The sequence below is a fragment of the Cryptomeria japonica genome, chromosome 2 (genome assembly GCF_030272615.1).
Source record: "Cryptomeria japonica chromosome 2, Sugi_1.0, whole genome shotgun sequence".
Classification (NCBI taxonomy): Eukaryota; Viridiplantae; Streptophyta; class Pinopsida; order Cupressales; family Cupressaceae; genus Cryptomeria; species Cryptomeria japonica.
The window spans coordinates 231,712,224-231,735,690 of record NC_081406.1 but is presented as its reverse complement, the minus strand read 5'-3'; the positions used below and the strand labels follow the sequence as shown (position 1 = coordinate 231,735,690).

The following is a 23,467-nucleotide window of genomic DNA, read 5'->3' as shown; positions in this document are numbered from 1 at the left end:
AGAACTTCGGAATGAAGAGCACAAAATAAGGATGGATATCATGACTCTTCAGACCTTATTTATTCCCCACTTATCATTAGTCCAAGAGAAGATCAACTGAGCTACCCACTTATCCACTCAACAAGAGGGAAGCACTTTAGATGGTTTGATTTCATTGTTAGCTGATATTACAACTCAGAATTCCCTAATGGATAGTGTCAAGGATGCACTCTCCACTGATCTCACCGACGCTAGTACAAAGTATAAATCTATTTTTGACCAGTTGCCTCCACCTAATGGTAACTAGTTTTGATGTTTGTCAAAAAGGGGGAGTGTACCGAGTATAAGAGGGAGTGTACCGAGCAGAACAAAGTATCCGGATGTACAATTGAAAGTGACAGGGGGAGCATAGAACACGACAGTGAACACCGAGCATTGATCACAGGAGCATGCAAATTAAGTTATGTACAGTATATTGATAAGAGGAGTATATATTTGAGTATGTTATTATTTATTAACAATTGTATATACTGTCATTTTAGTCAAATTTTGTAAGTATATAGATTCTGATTTATGACTTTGAAAGGAGTTTCGTCAAACATACCAAACTAATGTCAAAAGGGGAGATTGTTATTATTTACTAAGTTGTCATTAGTTTTATGTCCAAAGTCATCCTATATACTCTAGTCGGTTAATACTATTGAAATATTCAGTCGGTAAGCACTAAAGCAGTCGGTTATAGAAGAAAGGAGTCACAGAGTTAAGTATACACCGAGTTGTCTACCGAGTAACGATCTATGTCTATCGAGCAACAAAGAAGGTATACCGAGTAATCTGAATCGAGTAGAAATGTGTTACCAGATTCAGTGAACCTGGACACATATGTGGAAACGTGTTACAAGAATCGAGGAATAGAGAACTGTTATCACATAGGAAATTGCACTTCAAGATTTTGTATGATTTTGAGGAAGTTTATCCAATGAAATAATTTCTATGTTTATTCATTCGATGAATCTTGTTTGTAAGATCGAAGCATGAACATATAACCATCCTAGAGATCTATTTATATAGAATGATTTGAGAATCAAAAAGAGAGACATGTGTGATAAAAGAGTTAAAAGGAAAATCATAAGAGGACACATTGAGTTGTGACTGCTACGACTGATAGAGATATTCAGAGGTCACCGAGAAAGTCTCTAGAGAACAGTTTAAGGGACAGAGTAAACAGAAGGGTTTACCGAGTTGATTTATCAATTACCGAGGTATGCTATGAGCAAGGTAATTTCATATTGAGCACATAGAATCTGCTATATCATTTCAGATGTAAAGTTACAGATATTTGTAAAGATTTTATTGAATCATTTGAGTTATAATAGAAACCTTTAACAGGGTAAAAGACTCTAACAAAGTCTATAAATTGTAAAGCCTTTAACCAGGTGCAGCATTTTGTATAAGTGTTGTAAAAATCCTTTAGCAAGGTAGATCTAAAGATCTTGATACTCCTAACAGGGTAAGCTATCAGAAATAGCTAAACATGTAGCTCTAACCGAGCAACCTTTATTATTGCAGTAGTGAAGTTGTGGGTGCCATCCCCACCGCAGTTTTTCTCTCTAACAAAGAGTTTCTACATAACCAAAATAAAAATATTTGTGTTATGGAGTGAAATGTGTATGAATGTTATTTCTATAATCATGTGTTAGCTTTATATTATGAGATCAGCAGTTTACAATTTATGTTTATCAGTAAGATTGTTTTTAAAGAAAAGTTTTGAAGTACTGATTCACCCCTCCCCTCTCAGTACATTAGCTTTCATTGTTGGACCTAACATATATATATATACTCCCTCTTCCTCTATGATTCTCCCTATCTCTTCCTCTCTATATTTCCTTCTCTATCTCCCTATCTCTCTTTATCTCTCCCTCTACCTCTCAATATTTCTTTATCTAATTGTCTTGTTCTTCTTTTCTCACTCTATCTTCATCTTTAGCTATATCTCCCTCTCTCCCCCTCTATTTTTAAATGTCTCCCTTTCTCTCCCTCTCCCTCTTCCTATACCTATATATCTATATCCATTTTCCTCTCTTTAATCCCTAACTCTCCATGTTTCTTCAACATCTCTGTGTGTGTGTGTGTGTGTGTGTGTGTGTAATTGAGCCTAATTATCTTCTTGATTTAGAGGTTTTATTTTAGTTGTGTTTGGATCTTGTAAGTGGATGCATAATTGATTTGAAGATATCACTTCTCCATCCAGACCTTGCACAAACAACATCATTTTCCAAAAGGCCTACCAATGAACCTCATGTATTGCACAAATGTATGCAAAAAATAGTCCAAAATTTTCCCTTATTGAACTTTTATAGCTCTTTAGCACACCAGGGTGCAATTGCTAGTAATTTATATTTCAATTTCTAGGTTGTCAAATTGAACTAGGATTACTATTTTAACTACAACTCCAAGTTTCATAAATGAAACGTTTTGTTCATCTATTTGACATTCAATGAACAAATGGGAAAAGTAAGGTTAATGCTAAAATGTGAATTTTAAAAGTTATATGGTAATTTCTACAATCACGCATCTTACCCAAGCCATTTATGGAATTGGAATCTCGACTGTGTAATCTTGCTAACACCTTGCACATAACAAACATTCACAAATTAAAATAATTAATATATTAATCATTAATCAAAATTAAATTAACTAAATATTTTTATTATTTAATTAATTTAAATATTTTTTTTTCATAAATTTTCTAAAATCAATGAATAAAAAATATAAATAATCAAATATTTAAAACAAATTAATAAAAACATGATATAATTAAAAAAAATCCAATGACTAATTAGCTAATTGTTCAAAATGGACAACAAATCTTTTAAAAAGAAAAATGAAAATGAAAATAATTAACTATTGAAAAAAAATGAATAAAGAAATTCAATTAATCAATACATCTTGCTAATCAGATAGTACTAATGATCTTAGTAATAAAATGCGACCAATCCTTCATTTTTCACAATTATGATTCCCATTGAACAAGTAGCAACAAACATCAAATAAAAAGCTAATTGTCAATGGTCTATAGAAGGAGGTTTGTAAACATATAGAAGTTTAAATTAAATATTCAATATATGTTTAAAAACTCTATTTTAAAATTTTTTTTTTGTATATTTGTAATTACAAAAATATTTTTAAAAATGTTTTCTCATATTTATCATTTTATAAAAGATTTTAAAATTTGTATTCTTTGAATGTGTTTGGAATTTGAGGCTCAATTTGATATTTGAATGTTTTCATTTGACATTTTAAGAAAAATATAAATTGTCAAAAAAATCAATTTATAAAAAAAAATATATATTTAAATTTGTTTATTAGTTTTATTAATCATACATATCAAATATGAAAAAAAATTAACATTACAATTTAAGAAAGTTTTTAAGTTCATATTAAAAAATATTCAAGACAACCTTATTAAAAATTAAAAACAACATAATATCATAAAATCATATATATTATCTTAAATACAAATATCATAAAATCATATATATTGATATTAAATGATAACTATTAAATATATAAGTTAAATTTAAAATGCAGGTAAGTTTTTAAATTCATATTAGAAAATATGTAAACAATCTTATTAAAAATGTTTTATAAATTAAATTAATTAAATTTTCAAATTGATATTAAAAACTATTCCATAAAATTAAAACTTACACGTATTTTTTTTAATTGAAAAAAATAAATAAAAAATTACAAAATAGTGGGAAACATCAAATTAGAAACTACAATAGTTGATACATAGTTGCATCATAAGACTACATCAAAAACTACAACATTTCTATTAGAATTTCATACTAAACTGCAACTTCATGCTTGACAGTCTCCAAACATAGGTGAATGTTTGACGATTGAATCTCCTTATTCTCCATACTTGTGTGCAACTGTTGAAGAAGATCATGAATTTTGCCATATGTGAGGTGATATGCCAATTTGTTTGCAGAGTTTCTATTTGGACAGACGAATTGGCACAAATCATTTCAAATTCTATCTGCCAGTGAAGGATTGTATTTGAAAAACTTCAATGTATGCTTACATGTTTCCATCCAAAAAAAAAAAAAAAGATTTTAAATTAATTTATATTTAATAATTTTTTATGGTTTACTAGTAATTAAAAAGATCATATATACTGTTTTATAAAAATATTGTTTGACGATCTAGTAAATTTTTTTTTGATCAATAAAAGCATAAAGATCCAGAATTCCAAAAAAACTAGAGAGCCTAAGACAGATATTTGAAACCAATCCCTGAATACACAGAGAGGGAATCTAGCTTCAATGCCCACAAATTCTAAGCACAATATGAAAATGAGTTTATCTTAAAAAGCAATAAACCCTATACAGTTTCTTCATCAATTCTAAAGACCTTCGGAGTTTATAGCAACGATAATCAAAATATTTGCGAGTTTAACTTTAACAGAGATTACCTTAATTTTTTTTTTTTTAAACTTAAAAACCCAACAACCAACTAAAGGCTTAACAACATCTCAAAGGAAAACACCCAACATGAGGAACCTATCTATTTAAAGATCTTCTTCTGGCTCAGTAAGGGGCATTGGGGCTCTGCCTCTTCCATGGCCCTGGCCAGAACCGCAACCCAAACCTCTGCCACCACCTCTCTTGCCTTGTTTTGCATGGGGTTCCTCTTCTTCTGCTTTTGGGGGCAAGACTCCATTCAGCCTAGCAAATTCAAGGAGCTCTTCCTCCCTGCCCAAATCTTTTGGATTCTCTCTGAGGAAGAGCCATTTGAGCAATCTAAGTCCCATACCTGCGAATGATTTGTGCTTGTCAAGGTCCTTGCCTTTAAGGTCGAGTAGAAAAGGATAGTATTTGATAAGTTCCCCAGCAACGTTGAACATAATTCTATCACTCGACCGAAGAGCTCCTGAATCATGACGCGCCTTATTAAGGATCTCTTGCAATTCCAGTAAGATTTCATTTGGGAAAAGCCTCTTGGTGAGGGTCCAAACTGCTTGCTTATCTAACTTCAAGTCCAAAAAGGAGGCAACAAATCTTGATGAAATACTAGTGTTGTCACGGGGGTATTCCTCCCTACTTATATGCCCATTGCCCAAGATGAACTTTACAGCCAGGATGACTGTTGGCTCTGGATAAAGCAATAGCCTCTTCGGTCTTAAATCTGTGATTTTTCTGAATGAAAGTTGTCGAGTGGAAGCTGAAAGGGAGATGGGAGTGTTTGCACCAAATCATGAAATTGGCCTTGGATAGATGCTCATTATGAACTCAAACGGCTGCTCACCAGACATGGCTACCGGGTTCTTTATCACCTTGGTGGTTGTCGAGGGTCTGGAGCAATTTAACCTATTTTGATTGCACTTGCAGAGAAAAAAGTAGTTAATAACTTGCAGAGAAAGCTTAGCAAAGGCTTGGCGACACTTTCTTCAACATGCATTTATGAGAAATGCCTTGCATTAAATTCGCCTGCAAAGGTGGCAAAGGATATTTGTCCCTAATCATGTCAAATCTCCCTATTGATGAGTTGATGTCTATCCTGTGGACAACGCATGCTTGTTGATGAGTTGATGTCCATCCTGTGGACAACGCATGCCTCGTACTAAGAATGACGGCTACCACAAGTTGGCTTTTCGGGAGGCAAGTGAGACAATTCTATTTTAACAAGAACAAAAATAAATGACGTCACCGCTGGCGTGTCCGTTCATCTCTTGGAGTTGGTGGAAAAGTTTGAATTCAAAAAAGTAACTGTTCCCCAAACTTTAACACTATGGATTAAGTTTGAAAATATGAAAAGGAAAGGCTCTATTGGACATTTTTTATTGCTTTGAGAAATCCTACCATGCTGGCATCAAACCAAAAGAAACTATTGCTGTGAAATTAAAACCTCTAAAGGTTAGTCTTGCTGATTATCTCCCTGTTTCCACCAGTGAATAGAAATGTCTTCTGGTGCAGCTTTTGAGAGAGCATCTGCCTCTGTGTTCGCTTCTTTGAAGATATGCTTAGCCTCATATTGCTCTAGTTTCGCCAGGTTTTCAAATATGCTATCTAGAATTGCCTATAGCCGCCAGTTTGGGGTTTTCTGCAGTTTGATTGCATTGATTGCTATCTTTGAATCTCCCTCCACTATGATGTTTCTTAACCCATGGTTGATGCAATCCAGTAATCCTAACAGTAAAACTTTAAATTTTGCTATATTATTGGTGTCCGGTGGCATTGGCTTGGTCATTTTCCCAATGATTGACCCTGAGTGGTCTCTAATCACATATCCTATCCCTGAAGGGCCTAGGTTACCTTTGGAAGCTCCATCAAAATTTAATTTTAACCATCCGTACTTAAGAGGAGTCCAAAGAGCTTCCTTTCTAATCTTAGATTTTTGTCCAAAAGAAGAAGGAATCTTGATTCCTTGCCAATTTTTTCTAAAATTCTAGGCCTGCTCTTATATAAAAGAGTACCTAACCAAAATAAGTCTTCAATAAATAAATATATCCGTAGTTCATCCCATTACACAACTTAAACATATATGACATCGTTGACAAGAAAGGATATATATTCTATAACAAGACTTTGTCTCGAAATCAAATGTCCTTAAAAATTGATATAAACTACATAAGAAGTATTAAAATAATTCCCAAAACGAAATGTTAAGATGACAACCAGTATTTTTAAATTATTCAATACAGACCCCTGAGACCTGACATTATGAACTATAAAAGAATATATCTATCTTTCTTTTAATCACCGAATGCTCAATGTTTATGGTGGATACCGTCAATGAGAGAAAGCAGCCAAAAAAACGCATTCTCTAGTGCTAATCTGCACCGTCATCATCCAATTTCAGAATATCTATTCTGGAAAAAACATTGTTCTAGTTTTTGTATTCTAATGACCATAACGATGCACACACATGCAGAAATAAGCCTGTAGATAATCATTCTGGGAAGGTTCAGAGGTGTTCCTCACATGCTAATTCCACCATGGAAAGGTGTGTGGGTGTGGCAATACTAATACTAGTACTTTGGCAAGTTTCATCTATACAATGTTTGAGCAGAAAAGATTTTCCCCAAGGATTTATCTTTGGCACAGCTTCTTCAGCTTACCAGGTATTAGTCTAAGAAATTCTGCCTGTATTTCGTTCATTTTTAGTGCAATTCTCTTAAGTGTTTCTCTGGATTTACAGTATGAAGGAGCGGCCATGGAAGATGGACGCGGACCAAGTATATGGGATACATTTTCCCATCAACCTGGTAAGTATATACAAGGACTAAAGCCTCAACCTGGGAAGAATCCCAGTTAATTGAATTTTTGTGTATGGTTTTCAATTTCACAGGTAACATACAGGACAGCAGCAGTGGGGATGTTGCAATTGATGAATATCATCGATATCAGGTCTTTTCTCTTTAAAATTTTGCTTCTCTGTATTAAGAAAAAGTAGCCTGGTAAGATGGTTTTCATTTCTAAATTTTTGTTATTTTGCAGGAAGACATAGATCTTATGGTTGACTTGGGGGTGGATGCTTACAGATTTTCAATCTCCTGGTCGCGTATATTACCCAGTAAGAATCACAACTCCACACACAATAGAATTGTATAAATTTCTGAATTTTGATTAACTACAGGGTTACTAAAGCTCTGCCACTGCAATCCATTTACAGATGGCAGTGGAAGCATCAACCAGGAGGGCTTAAACTATTACAACAAACTAATTGATGCCCTTGTGCAGAAAGGTTTTCAATTGTCTTTTTCTGCTTTCACCTTGAAATGAAAGGCTAGTAAATTCAAGCAATTTATGTAAGGTGTTTATCTTATACAAACAGGGATTCAGCCTTATGTGACTTTGTATCACTGGGACCTTCCTCAAGCTCTGCAGGACTCCTACAAAGGCTGGCTTAGCTCCAAAATCATGTACGTATAAATAGTTCTTCACTGCACCATATAGCACTGCAATGTTCATGGCATTTCAAGCCTGCAATAGAGTTCACAAATTACAGTCAATTAGGTAATCCTTGAAAAAAGATGAATATATATATATATCCTGTAAACATTTAGCTGCTTCTGTGGATACTAGCAAGCTTTCTGTCACGATTAGCTGGTTAATTTTATTTAAAGGATTTAAAAGACTGTAGCATTCGTTTCTACGCTAAATTAAACAAATCAGAGATTTACTTTAAATTATCTATGTTCCTGTCATACAAAGGTATTGTCTCTAGCTAAGCATAAAATTGGTTAAAAAAAATTGTTGCAACCCTTCTGGTACTCCTACAGCAACCAATTCCCTTTCACCTCATCCAAAAATGTTATTTGTCTTATTTTAAAAAGAGAATTTAGAAAATATGTATCAAGTAAGTCTGGCTAATGCTTAAGTCATTGAAGGTAGACTAGATGATTATGATATTGCGATCAAGATTCACCTGTGTAGTTTTCGAGTCAAACTCATTGACCCATGTTTCATGAGTAATGGTTCAAAAGAACCCATTTCTAATGAGAATGAATGGTACACTTAGCACCCATTGCATCTAGATAGACTGGATAGTCAAGCTGTTGGAAACATGGATGATGGTTGCAGGTTCAATTTCTCTGGATTTACCCCATATGGATGAAGGGTAGTTAATATGAACGGAGGTTATAATGATATGTATTAAGACTTCTCTTTGCAGGTCCCACCAAATATTGATTCCTCTATTAGAAAGAAAACAAAAAAAAAAGGTTTGACTAATGTTTCTAATGGCTTAGCTAATTTGATGATGTCATTAAAAGATGTTACAAAATGTAAGCTAATTTGATGATTCTTAATGAATGTTCTCTTATGTTGTGGCAGTGAGGATTATGCAAACTATGCAGATATATGCTTTTCAACATTTGGAGACAGGGTAAAGCACTGGCTTACATTCAACGAGCCTCATGGATTTTCAATCTCTGGATACGACCTTGGAATGGAGGCCCCTGGAAGATGTTCAATATCTATTCCCATTGTCAATCACGGTGTTTGCAAATTTGGAAATTCTTCCACTGAACCTTACATTGTTGCTCATAATGTGTTGCTCTCACATGCTGCTGCAGTTCAAACATATAGAACCAAATATACTGTAAGTTGATTAACTTCCTCTTTCAACCTCCATCATTAAAAGCCTCAAACTAACAGATGAATTTCTAGAAGGGTTGCTCATACTACTGCAATGAATTCTATCATTACAAATTACTAGCCAACCATCAATATACATTGAAAGAATGCTGATAGAGAATTTGAGACCAATATATTCTCACCTGACCTGCTTTATCAGATTTATTACCTCTAGTATTGCCTCAAGAATTGTGGGTGTTAGGAGGTCAAACAAGGGAGCACAAAATAACATCCAATTCCATGGAAGCGAAAAAATTCTTTGAATGCAAAATCTTGCACTTTGTTTGATCACATACCAATAAATGATTAAAGCCAATATGTGCAAATAAGTACTAACTGTTTAAACTCTTCGCCGTACCTAGGTAAACAATAAACAACATGAAAATGCAAAGGTTTTATCTTTAAACTTTTTTTTTTTCATTTTATTCTTTCTCTACATTAGAGGAGACGACTTTTGAATATGTTCTAATAGTTATGCTAGTATTTATTAGTTGTTGATTTAATGTCTAATATTTAAAATTATAGCACTCTAGTTGTGACTTTATAGTTGTTAGTGTTGATCATGAGTATTCTAATTGAATAAAATCTAAAAAGAAAAAAATTATGTGCTGTCATATCAGCACACAAACAAAATATGATTTAATGCACATATTTTTGGAAACCTCAATAAAAAGTATATGATGTGACATCATATTTAATGAAGTACACCTGAAATCTTAGTTATAAGCACAGGCCTTGTCAAGTAAGCTAGGGGGATGTAGTAGTTGAGCATGTTCCAATAGTTCATATATCACTTGTTGATCTAGTGCCCAATATTTTTAACAATATTTCACCAATAGTTGACTTTAAAGTTGTTAGTGTTGATGATGACTATCCATAATTAAATGAAATGTATTCCTTAGATCTAAAAGCAACAAATCATGTTATGTCACATCAGCACACCAATAAAACAAGACTTAGTAAACAAGTATTAGTCTCACTTTTATTATGGATCTTTTCGGAGATCCGGCAAAAAACATGCTGATGTGGCATCATTTATAATGAAGTGGTCCTAAAACTTTAGTTATAAGCAGCCGCAGACTCGCCAAGTAAGCTGTTATAAAAAATTGGAAGTGATTTGAAATTTTCACAGCTTGAAGTTAAGGTGCTCAACTATTGTACAAAATTGAGAGTGATCGAAAATTAATGTTATGATTTTGAAAAGTGTAAAATTAGAATATTCAATACTAGATCCTCTCCCCTAAACTTATATTTTTTCAATCCAGCTTGACCAATTTTGGTCATTGCCAAAGATGATATATTTCATTTTTTCCCCTTGTTAAGATATTCAATTATCTTCCCAAACTGTTAGACCTCTGAATTAAACATTATTATTATTTCTGTGAATCAGAAGACTCAAGGGGGCTCGATAGGAATTGCTTTCGATGTTTTCTGGTACGAGCCATTGTCAAATTCAAGTAGCGACATTGAGGCAGCACAAATAGCTCAAGATTTCCAGCTTGGATGGTAAAAATATATCATAAACGGTTGCCTTACAGAATTCTGGTCGAGAATGATAAATAAATGAAACTGCAATGTTTTCCTTGTACAGGTTCATGGATCCAATTTACTTTGGTGACTATCCTGCTTCCATGAGAGAGAGAGTAGGCCACAGATTGCCTATATTCAACAAGACCCAATCTGCTATGGTAAAGGGTTCCTTGGACTTTGTAGGAGTAAACCATTACAGTTCATTTTATGCAGCAAACATCAGCTTGGTTCGACTATTTCTTCCCAGTGGCACTACTGACACTTTTATAGATGCAGGGGTCATTCCTTTCCGTAAGCCAAGCATCCCCTGTCTCCGCATTTGTTTGCGATGAAGTGATATATTTGATTTTATTATTTTGTTGTGTAAGATTTTGTTTACATGGTCATTTCAGATCATATTTCATGATTCATAATCAGTTTGTAAAAGAGTAATTGGAAATGTAGAAATGACATCTGCGATGTATCATCAGAATGCCAGAGGATATGGAATCTATATTACTCTTTTATATTCTGACTATGGATCACGGATTGCATTTCTACATCTCTTAACAGTAATTTTACATTCTGACAATAGACTACTGAATGTAATCCAAAATATTGATACAAATAAAATCTTACACCTTGAAATCTAAAAACAAAACAATAATTTCTCTAATCCCTCTCGTCTTTAATTCTGTTTTGACAGCGTGGAAGGGAACCCAACCTATTGGAGAGCCGGTATGTCAAGCTGTTAATTTCTTTAATTCAATCCTTGTACAAATGTTCCGTTTCTTGATTTCTACCAGTAGAATGTTAACTAAAAATCTGATCTTTCAATAATTGTCAATGACAGGGTCCAACAATCTGGCAATATGTTGTTCCGTGGGGAATAAGGAAACTGATGAACTATATAAAGCAACGCTACAGCGATCCACTTATTATAATCACAGAGAATGGTAACAGATGACAGAATTTTTCAATCATAACATTTGTGATTATCTATTTATCTTCTGTATAATTTATGCCTTCCAAACAAAAAACACCTTTTGGGTACATTGTTAATGCAGGGACGGCTGAACAGGACGATCCCCTGTCGCCAATGTCTGCTAAATTGGACGATGAGAAGAGAATAGAGTACCATCGGGACTATATGTCAAACCTCTCTGCCGCCATAACGTGAGTGTACACTAATCGTTAGTTTACAGGAAAACTTAGGCATGGCCATGGTAGACAAGAATATTAACGCTGTGAATGTGTTTGTATGTATTGCAGTGAAGATGGTTGCAATGTGCAGGGATACTTCGTATGGTCTCTGATAGATAATTGGGAATGGATTTCTGGTTTCACAATGAGATTTGGGGTCTACTTTGTGGATTACAATGATAATCTCACGAGATATCCCAAGGCCTCTGTAAACTGGTTCAAGCAATTACTTCAACGTTGATTACCTATCTTAATCAACAGCTTCATTATCATTGTGTTTGCTAATACATTCTCTGCAAATTTCAAGTTCTGAAATTTTGTATAAATATTTTTGTTTTGTGTTATGGCAGTTGTTTTAGTTAAGACCAATATAATTTAAAAAATAAATAAAAATATGGTTTTAAGCTAAGGATTTTTTATTGTGATAAAATGATTCAAAAGGTATTAGATTGATTGATTAAATTCAATTGTTGATGTCAATATGTTCTTTAATCTTGAGTGTTTCCGAATTAGATTGTGTATGAGTTTTTTGCATACACAATCTAATCCAAAAACACTCAAGATTAACATCTCAAGGATTGTGGTTCAAACTTTATGTCTGTTAATATGTTCTTTGTTTATGTCATTCATTAAGGCTCGATTTTTCAAAAGTTTGATTTGGCTACGTTCAATTTTTGGGTGATATCGATTGACTATAACCCTCTACTTTTGACAATTTAGCTAAATGATAACTTCTGATTTAGATGTCTAAAGCACTATATAAAAGCAAAAATGCCAATATCTATACAATCAATATGTTTCTATTGAAAAACAAGAGAACATGATCCACTATCATTCAAATTTAATGAATATAAATAGCAAGTATCCATGTTCATCCAATTTATCTTTAAAATAATATAAAAAATGCTACTATTGATATTAAAAAAAAAAAGGGGACTAGGCTTTACTACAAACCAAGAGAACATAAATACTAGTATGATCCAATTCAGAAACAAGATACAATTGAAGGGTGAGTAGAAAGCAACAAATTAACCAACATCATTTCGAATCAAGGCTAGAAATCTGTTAAATTCTCCTTGCTACTTGACTTAATTTTTTTTAGGGCAAAAATTATGTTTGATCATAGATCTTTTCACTTTATCTTTAGTTTTTCCCACTGGTTATTCTGAATTGTACTATTTATTGAAGGGTGTAGTTGTAATGTCCCCTTTTTAGCTTGTTGTTGTTTTTTGATGGTTTAGCCTATTCTTGGTCCTCGTACGCTAAGGCAGTTGGTTACAGGGACTCAGTTATCCGAGCAAGAGGCTTATTCCCATCCAGAGTTTAGGTTTGGCCTTTGTTGGACTCAATTCTACACACTTACTATTTATAGTAAGTCAGTGGATGATTGAGATGGATGATTGAGATGGACCCTTACTATTTTTAGTAAGGTAGATGGATGCACAATGGATGCAGTGGTTGACTCCCTGGTTCAGACAGGATCGAGAAATAATGAGTATTTATGGAGTTATGTTATTATTAATAAAGTAATACTTTATTAATATTTAATTTCATTAAAGGCATTATAACGTTATTAAAATTACTTTATGTGCAATGGGTCCATGACCCTCAATTAAGTGACTTAAAGTGCAATTAATCATTTTTAATATTTTAGGCCTATTTATTGATGCATTTGATAAAGTTGAAAGATAAATATTAAATATCATTTTAAATGATATTAATGTGCATCTAATAATTCAAGTCTTGGGCACCCACTTATGAGGATATTAAATAAAGTTATTATGCAAACCCTAAAGTGGATTTGAAAGTGGATTTAAATGCTATTAAGGAGATTGAGGGACTCAAAAAGAAAATGTTTTTCATTCTTGAAGATTATAAAACTTGTGCTTTTTGATATGAGAGTTGTGTGTAGAAATACACAAGGGTTTCAATCATTTCTAGCATTGGAGAACGAAGACTCTTTAGTGTTTGTGCAATTTTGAGGCTGTGAGATACCTACTCAGATTATTGCTTGATTGAGGGCTTCATCCAGGAGTCCAATTTGTGCTAATAGGTGGAAGATTTCATCTAGGGTTTGAAGGATTGGAAGGTATATCTACAACAGACCTGGAGATTCATATTGGTTGTCATTATACATCAGGAAATCAATCATTTAATTGGCAAATTATATACAGCTACAACAGAGAGGTGTTTAATTGGCAGATTATATACATTGCAGAGTGGAGACCATCATTTGCAACAGGCATTTTACATACCAGGTTCTCTAATTTTGTTGTCATAAGTTCTGGGAATTACATGCTATATCTTTGTAACTATTTGGCATGAGAATAATCAATAAAAGACTTCATTATGATGCTTTATAATTTCTAGTTTGCATGCTAAGTGTTTGTTAAAATGCCTATTGGCGTTGCTTTTAGATCAGTTGTATATCAACATTATACTTGGTTTGCATCTTAAGAAGGAGATACAAGGTTGTATGTCACATGTTTGTCTAAATGTCTATTAGTTGTAAGTGTCTTTTGTTGTACCTCATATTGGGTTGAATAGATGCATGCCAAGTGTTTGACGATTTATCAAGTAGCTTTAGTTATTATTTTTAGTCACTCATTTGCATGTAAAAAGTCAAAATTAGTTGGCATACCATTTCTATGACATTGTTAGTCAATCATTCATGGTTAGAGGCAATAAAAAATATCAATTGCAACATACAAGACCGAAATAATACATACATAAACTCATAACAACAAGTTCATACATTGTACGCAATGTGTTCGACAAGATTCCTTGAGGGTTTAAACAACAACTCAAGGTCAGATTAGTCAAGGGATATTACAGTGGTATCAGAGTGGTTTCCTGCCATCTTGTTGGGGTTGGAAATCATTGAGCTCCCATAATTGATATTAGAGTAACCAACACTCTTGTTTTTGTTTCGGTATGGGTAAAATAAAGTCTATACAAGAACTCATGACAAAGCTCATGCAGGACTTTCAAAACTATGATAGGGATTTAACAAGGCTTTTACAACATCTGAAAATTTTGGATCCCTTGTTTGCAAAAGAAAAGAAAACAAACACTAATACAAATAATCTTATCAGTACAAAGGAAATAATGGAAAGAAGGTGATCTTTGAAGATAATGTTGATATTATTAGTGCTCAAGAAGTTGTTATCAGTCATAATAAAAAAAATGATTTCTTTAACAACAATCCTTTGCTTGAGTGTAATGATGGTGTTGATGCCATGGCAAGTGCATAAGATATTGTGGGTCGCCTTGAGTATTGACACGCAAGATGGGAGTGTCAAACATGAAGATTGCTTGGAAAATATGACCTATAACCATTCCGATTTCCATGACAACGGTGATTTATGTTTGCATCAACATGAGACAATAAAGATTTCACAGGTGGGTGATGTTTCAATGGAGTTGTCGAATGTTGGTAATCAAGATTTGGGTACTAATGATGTAATTTATGATTAAGATTCATGCCACAATGAGTCTAATTTTACATATTAGACCTTAAAAAACAAATCAAAAAAATTATTTAATAGCAATGAATCCTAGGATCATGAATTGGATGGACATGCAATTGCTCTGGTAGCAAAAGTGTGCGAAGATATTGTCAAAATAACACCTTCCACCATGCTAGTTGAGCCATCCTTTGAGGGATATCATAGCAGTACCATTGATGATATTGTGAGTAAAGTTGATAGCACTCATAATGTTGCTTATCATGAGGAGAGTGATGTCGATTCAACCTCACATTACAATGCAGATGTTAAATCAGAAAGCTTGTATGGGAATCATAAGCTACAAAATCCTCATCATTTGGTTGGGCAACTAAAGGTGAATGATAGTATGATTTCCACATACATTGAGCATTTTCATGTTGCTCGTCAGATGTTGGAAACTTATGGTTGGAGTACTCTCGTGATAGTTGAGCATTGTGATAATGGTCTTTCCCTTGTAGACTTTCATGCACTTTGAGAAGAAATTGGAATAATGAAACAAAATTACGTACAACTACTTGTGAACAAAGATTATCTTCTAGAGTGGGATGGTATTTGTTATTATGCCTTGAAGAGAAAGGAAGAGGAGGTTGATGAGCTTGAGGTGACTATGGAATCATTAAAGAGTGCCTAGTTGGCCCTTTAGGAGTTGCAGTCATGATTGGAGGAGCTTACCATGGAATTGAGTTTGGCACAGTCTTCATCAGCTACAAATACAGTACAATTTCCTATAGTGGCAGTTGGTGATGATTTTATATCCACAGGTTGTAGTGGGGATGTGGCTACATCCATCACAAATACAGATGCAATAGTCTTGGATGGGATGAGTATTTTGGTTGAGAGCAACAGAGAACCACTTGTTGCATTAGGGTATGTGCAAGAGCATGGGGGTCCAAAAAGTGGCAATGGGGAAAAAAACGTGTTTTAAACTTTGCCAAACATGCCAAAATCCTCTTTGACTTTTTGTTTGGGTCAACCAAAATTTTATTTTGGTTAAGATACCCGATATTAACAGATATCCAATTTGTGATGTCATGTTTTTTCAAATCGGATATTCATTTTGGACCAAATCGGATATCCATTTTGGAAACCAAATCGGATATCTATTTTGGAAACCAAATCGGATATCCGTTTTTCTCAACATAAAAAGTATACTTTAGTAAAATGGGCATAACTTTTGCATTTCTTATCAAAATTTCAATCTTTTACAAGCGTTGGAAAGGTAATTTAGAGACCTATCAAATGGATAAGGTAATTCTATTATATTATGGACCAAAAAATAATTATAATCATTTACTTTAGTTAATCCCTCATTTTTAAAACTTTAAATACTCACAAATTTTGCATACAAAGTCTCCCTTTTCTTTCCCTATCACCTCCTTCATCTATCACTTGTACATCTATACTTAGATATAAATATATTTTATCTATAGATCTTCCTTCTCTAATTATCTCACTTCTTTTCTTATCCCATCTAGATAAATAAATTCTCAAGTTACATCCATCTATACATATATCTCCCTCTTTCTATTCCTATCTCCCATTTCATCCTTGTCACTCCTTATTTCTATATCTCTCTACTAATCTCTCTACTCTCTATTTATCTCCCTCATATACCTTATCCTGAATATACATATTTATTACTTGTCTATATCACCTCCTTTCTCTCTCTGTCTTGTCCCCTCTATCTCTATTCCCCTATAGATCTATCTTCATGTATATTTATATCTCATTAGATCTCTAAATCTCACTTATTCACTCCATCTCTCCCTCCATTTGTCTTACTCTCACTATCACTTTTTATCCATATCTATCTCTATCTCCATCTTCACATCTCTATCTCTTTCACTATAAATATCTCTTTCTATATATCCCTTTTTCTTTATATATCTTCCTCTATACATGATTAATCTACCTCTCCCTCTCTTCCTCTATCACCCTCTCTAAGTATATTTCCCTTTCTCTACCTTTATCTCTTTATTTACTCCCCGATGACACCATATGACCCCTTATGACAACATGTCCTAATGGGTCATATGGTATCCTAAGTGGTCATAAGGTGTCTCAATGGGTCATATGATCTTCTAACACATGTGTGGCCCCTCAAGACCCCATATGACCCCTAATGACACTATATGACCCCTTAGTACACCATATGACCCCTTAGGACCATATGATGTCCATATTGTATCATAAGGGGTCATATGGTGTTCTAACACATGCATGGCCCCTTAGGATCCCACATGACCCCTAACGATGCCATATGACCCCTTAGGAAACCATATGACCCCTTAGAATAATATGATGTCCTAATGGGTCATATGGTGTCCTAACCGGTCATATGGTGTTCTAGCACATGTGTGGCTCCTTAGGACACCATATGAACCCTCAAGAAACCACATGACCCCTTGTAACATCCAAGTACATGACATGACCCATTGTGACACCATATGACCCCTTAGGACATTACGATGTCCTAATGGGTCATATGTTGTCCTAAGGGGTCATATTGTCTTCTAACATGTGTGGCCCCTTAGGACCCCATATGACCCCTAATGACACAATATGAACCCTTAGGAAACCATATGACCCCTCACGACAACACATGACTCCTTGGGACCATATGATGTCCATATGGTGTCCTAAGGGGTCATATGGTATTGTAACACATGCGTGGCCCCATATCACCCCTAACGACACCATATGACCCCTTAGCACACCATATGATCCCTTGGAACACCATATGACCTTTTAGGACACCATATGACCCCTCAAGACACCATATGAACCCTTTTAACATCCTAGTACATGACATGACCCCTTACGACACCATATGATCCTTTAGGACAATATAATGTCCTAATGGGTCATATGCTATCCTAAGGGGTCATATGGTCTTCTAACACATGTGTGGCCCCTAAGGACCCCATATGACTTCTAACGACACCATATGATATCTTAGGACACCATACGACCCCTCACGACATCATATCACTCCTTAGGACCATATCATGTCCATATGGTGTCCTATGGGGTCATATGATGTTCTAACATATGTGTCACCCCTTAGGACCCCATATGACCCTTAACGATACCATATGATCCCTTAGGACACCATATGACCCCTTAGGATAATATGATGTCCTAATGGGTCATATGGTGTCCTAAGGGGTCATATGGTGTTCTAGCACATGTGTGGCCTCTTAGGACCCCATATGACCCCTAACGACACTATATGACCCCTTACGATACCATGTGACTCCTTTTAAGATCCTAGTTTTTGACATGATCCCTTATGACACCATATGACCCATTAGGACAATATGATGTCCTAATGGGTCATGCGGTGTCCTAAGGGGTCACATGGTCTTCTAACACAGGTTTGGCCCCTTAGGACCCCATATGACCCCTAATAACACCATATGACCCCTTAGGACACCATATGACTCCTTAGGACACCATATGACCCCTTTTAACATCCTAGTACTTGACATGACCCCTTATGACACCATACGACTCCGTAGGACAATATTATGTCCTAATAGGTCATAATGTGTCATAAGGGGTCATATGGTCTTCTAACACATGTGTGGCCCCTTAGGACCCCATATGACCCCTAACAACACCATATGACCCCTTAGGACACCATATGACCCCTCACGACACCATATGACCCCTTAGGACCATATGATGTTCATATGGTCTCCTATGGGGTCATATGATGTTCTACCACATGTGTGGACCCTTAGGACCCCATATGACTCCTTAAGACGCCATATGGCTCCTTAGGACACCTTATAACTCCTTAGGACAATATGATGTCCTAATAGGTCATATGGTTTTCTAATGGGTCATATGGTGTTCTAGCATATGTGTTGCCCCTTAGGACCCCATATGACCCTGAACGACACCATATGACCCCTTTTAACATCCTAGTACACAACATGAATCATATGACACCATGTGACCCCTTAGTACACTATGATGTCCTCATGGATCATATGGTTTCCTAAGGGGTCATATGGTCTTCTAACACATGTGTGGCCCCTTAGGACCCCATATGACCCCTAACAACACTATATGACCCCTTGGGACACCATACAACTCCTGACGACAACATATGACCCCTTAGGACCATATGATGTTCATATGGTGTCCTAAGGGGTCATATGGTGTTCTAACACATGTGTGGCCCCTAAAGAACCCCATATGACGCCTAACAACACCATATGACCCCTTAGGACACCATATGACCCCTTAGGACAATATGATGTCCTAATGGGTCATATGGTGTTGTAACACATGTGTGGCCCCTTAGGACCATATTGTTAGTCCCAACCGGTGTTGAGAGGGGAGGGGTGAATCAACACTTTACCAGTTTTGCAGAATTAAAAAACTTTTAACTCAAGTTTGCACTAACTTAATACTCATCAATATAAACAATTACTGCAGAAGAATATGCATGCATGAAAATATACACTGTGACACCAAGATTTATCTCGTGGAAACCCAAATGGGAGAAAACCACGATTTGAGTAGGAACTCACAAAATTTGTACTCTTCTGGAGTACGCTCGGTGAAGAGCCATCCATGTTAGGAGATTACAAAGACGATGTTAGGTGCCACCTGGTTAAGGGATTTTATTTAAGGCGTGTCAATGCCTTTACCCTGTTAAAGGTAGTCTAGTTAAAGGACTTAAGAATATCAATTAAGATGTCACCTGGTTAAGGAATTTTACAAAGGGACCTGTCAAAGTCTACCTGGTTAAGGGATTTGAGTTGCAATGGTTAGAAAGCAACAAAAAGATGATCTGTTGAAGTAGCTACTCATAGCTTGATCAGATCATAATGAAAATCATACTCTATCCACACCGGTTGTGTCTTCTCTGCACAACACTGATTTTTTGCTTATACCTTAGACTCTGCACTTAGTCAGTCTTATGATCCTTGACTCTGCACTCTATCAGTCCTCTTAGCCTCGGCTCTGCACTCTGTCGGTCTACCTCATACACTCTCTGCTCTGCTAAATATTTTAGCACTTCCTCACACTCTACTCTACACTTTTTGGATCGCCTTGCACATGATTTGTACTTTGCGAATTTTAGGATAAAAAATATTTTGAATGAACTCAAAATACTTTATAAATTATTTGCCATCACCTTCAGGTGTTTCCTTAATTAATGCAATCACAAATTTTGGTAGATTTAGAATTCAAATCTTCCTTCTCTTGCTTTGCACACTATGCAACAATTCCGCCAACTACTCAACCAATTCTGCCACCGCATCCCCCAAAAATAGTGACTTATGGGTCGGGTTCAGTCTTATAAATGCGAACCAGAAAATCCACAAGTAATCATGGCTTAATTTCATGATGACTGAAGTTGACTTCACCAACCTTTAGTTTGGCGTAGACACAAGCTCACCAACTCACCTTTTTCTACCACAACTAAATAACCAATCACCACTCCGAGATTTATGGTGATAACCTATCTTCCTTCTGCCTCACTAGTGTACTAGTATACCACTGCGCTCTACATTACCGATTCATCCTTTGATTGTCGGTTTGTTGTGCTTACATCAAGTCTCTTTTCATGTTTGCCAATGAGGTTACGGTTTGCATACAACCTCAAGCCTTCTTTCCTAAGTCACCTTTTGTGACTTCATCATCATCAAAATGACCAACCTGAAGATTTGACCTCAACACCGATCTTCTTGAGTGACAGACTAGTTAGCTTAGTCTGCCTTCCCTTGAGCTGATTGAACCTTGGTCATCTATCTCTTATGTTGTTTCCATGTATTTACAAGTCATCACGTTTACTACTGAGATACACCACTCCATCGATACCACTCCACCGGTTAGTGTTAGACATCAATGACAAATCTCAACGCATATACCGGTTCTCTGGATTAACCGGTTTTGTCAATGCCAACACATATGATGTCCATATGGTGTCCTAAGGGGTCATATTATGTTCTGACACATGCGTGGCCCCTTATGACCCCTAATGACACCATATAACCCCTTAAGACACTAGATGACCCCTTAGGACAATATGATCTCCTAATGTGGATTCAATTGGAGACATGATTTCCCTTGATATTCATGGTTATGTGGATTCAGACTAGGTAGGTGATAATGATAGCAGAAGATCCACCAATGCTTATGTGTTTACTTTATTTGGTGGTGCAACTAGTTGGATGAGTAAGCGACAGGCTGTGGTTGCTTTGTCCACTACTGAAGCAGAGTATATGGCAGCCACTCATGTTTGTAAAGAGGCCATTTGTCTTAGGAGACTGTGTTCAGACATTGGAAAAAAAACAAGGATCCGTAATAGTTTATTGTAATAGTTAGAGTGTGATCTGCCTAGCTAAGGACCCAACATTTCATGCTCGGACCAAGCACATTGATGTTCAGTATCATTTTGTCAAAGATATGGTTGAAGATGGCAGGGTGAAGTTGGTTAAGGTAGAAACTTTGATGAATGTTGCAGATTCTTTAATTAAGGTTGTGAGCACAAAGAAGTTCAAAGTATGTGGGCCTCATGGCCCCTAGCAATTGATTTATTGTGTTGATACTCCCTTTCCTCTTGCAAGGTGTTCGACAAGTGGGAGATTTGTTGGGAAAATGGTGTTTGAACATTGCATTTACATAAGGTTATTGTTTATAGTAAGTTTTTATTTGAGCATGAAATGGTGCAAAATTCTCCCCGAAGCTTTTGGTTGGCTAGATAAATATTCCGGTAAAGTTACGTTGCAAGATCACAACTAGTTTTGAAGATATTAAATTTCCACTTTGGAGGGGTCCAATAAAAGTTTTGAATTTTATTTTGAGGACTTTAGAGGCCTCGAAACACCCTGAAAAGTGGGCATAAATGGTGTATCAGTTTACAAGGCAATAGAGCACTTCACGAGCTTTTCAATGCTTCAAACAGTTTGTCAATAGGACACACAGTTCTCAAGTTATGGCCTCCGAAATTTGTACTCCTGAAATAGGAAAATATAAAATACATTGGACACATCATAGGGAATCTAGAAGGGAGATAAGGTCTGCTACACCTTATTGGGAAGTTTTAGCCCATGGTTTTGTAATACTATTTGACAGTTTCTTGTATTGTATCTCCTATATATGAGGTGCGTGAGATAGAAGTTATGTGTAAGAGTCTTATAGCTATTGAGTTACCTCTGAATCTCTGATTAGTGGTACTCTTGCGAAGAGCTTTCTCTACAAGTATATTGTAATATGTTTTTGATTGCTAAATAATATATTGGGTGGCTTTTGGAGTGTAAGTTTTTTCTCCCGAAAGGGTTTTCCCCACGTAAAGCTTTGTGTTATGGTTTGATTGTTATTATATATATTTATGTTTTGAGTAGTTGTTGTGATAGTCTGTAAAAGTTTTTGCATTACCCTCCTCTCAAGGTTAATGTAGGAAGTTGTTCCGCTACTTAACTTCCTTACAAGTCTTGTTTCTTGTCCAAAATTTAGATTTGTCTAAGTGGTTGTAGTAATTGTTGTTGTTGCTATTTGATGAACTAGCACCTTCTTTAGAGAACTTTAAAGTTCCTCTTTTGATTGAGGATTCTTCTATCTGGATGCCATTTTCTATCAACTTTTTAAAACTAGGTAGACATTGTAGTTTAAGTCGATAGCTCATTTCGTCATGAAGATTGTTTGCGAAAATTCCATTTTCTCCTTTTCAGGTACAGTTCAGAGATATCTAGAGATCAATCATCTCCATCTTTGCAAGAACATCATGAATGATTCATTGTTCTTTTGTTTTGTATTGCAAAGATCAAGCATGGTAACTTTGTGTTGAATGTTATAAGAATATTGGGAAATAAATTTTTTCACCAACTCCTCAAAGATCTGATGGGAGTTGTGATATTTGAAAGCCATTCCATTGTTCCTCCCCATAGGCTCCTTGGAAATAACCTCATCATATAAGTGTCATTGTGAGAAAACTCCAAGCTCATCATGTAAAATTCCCTTACGTGATCACAAGGATCATTTTTACCATTGTATTTGTCATACTTTGGTATTTCAGAGTTTGGTGGGAATGGTGCCATGTTCAGACTTCGATCAAACGAATAAGGACGAATATCCTCTAATGAATATTGCGTGGTAGTT

The 23,467-nt window shown here is 35.4% G+C and overlaps 1 protein-coding gene across 1 annotated transcript; it reads left to right on the top strand.

Moving 5' to 3' along the window:
- The first annotated feature begins 818 nt into the window (after positions 1-818).
- LOC131048203 (beta-glucosidase 6-like) lies at positions 819-12,078 on the top strand. Its single transcript, XM_059216906.1, has 14 exons — positions 819-864; positions 7,047-7,108; positions 7,186-7,252; positions 7,336-7,394; positions 7,485-7,560; positions 7,660-7,731; positions 7,822-7,909; positions 8,823-9,090; positions 10,516-10,631; positions 10,717-10,946; positions 11,341-11,372; positions 11,488-11,590; positions 11,702-11,810; positions 11,907-12,078. Exons 3-14 carry the CDS (start codon positions 7,201-7,203, stop codon positions 12,076-12,078), a joined length of 1,377 nt encoding a protein of 458 aa, XP_059072889.1. The 5' UTR covers positions 819-864; positions 7,047-7,108; positions 7,186-7,200.
- Positions 12,079-23,467: the final 11,389 nt, after the last annotated feature.

Bases quoted from the DNA above. Each gene is read 5' to 3' on its own strand.
- LOC131048203 (XM_059216906.1), top strand. From the start codon at position 7,201: ATGGAAGATGGACGCGGACCAAGTATATGGGATACATTTTCCCATCAA. The intron at 7,910-8,822 runs GTACGTATAAAT...ATGTTGTGGCAG, and splicing joins TGGCTTAGCTCCAAAATCAT to TGAGGATTATGCAAACTATG. The intron at 11,373-11,487 runs GTATGTCAAGCT...TGTCAATGACAG, and splicing joins CCCAACCTATTGGAGAGCCG to GGTCCAACAATCTGGCAATA.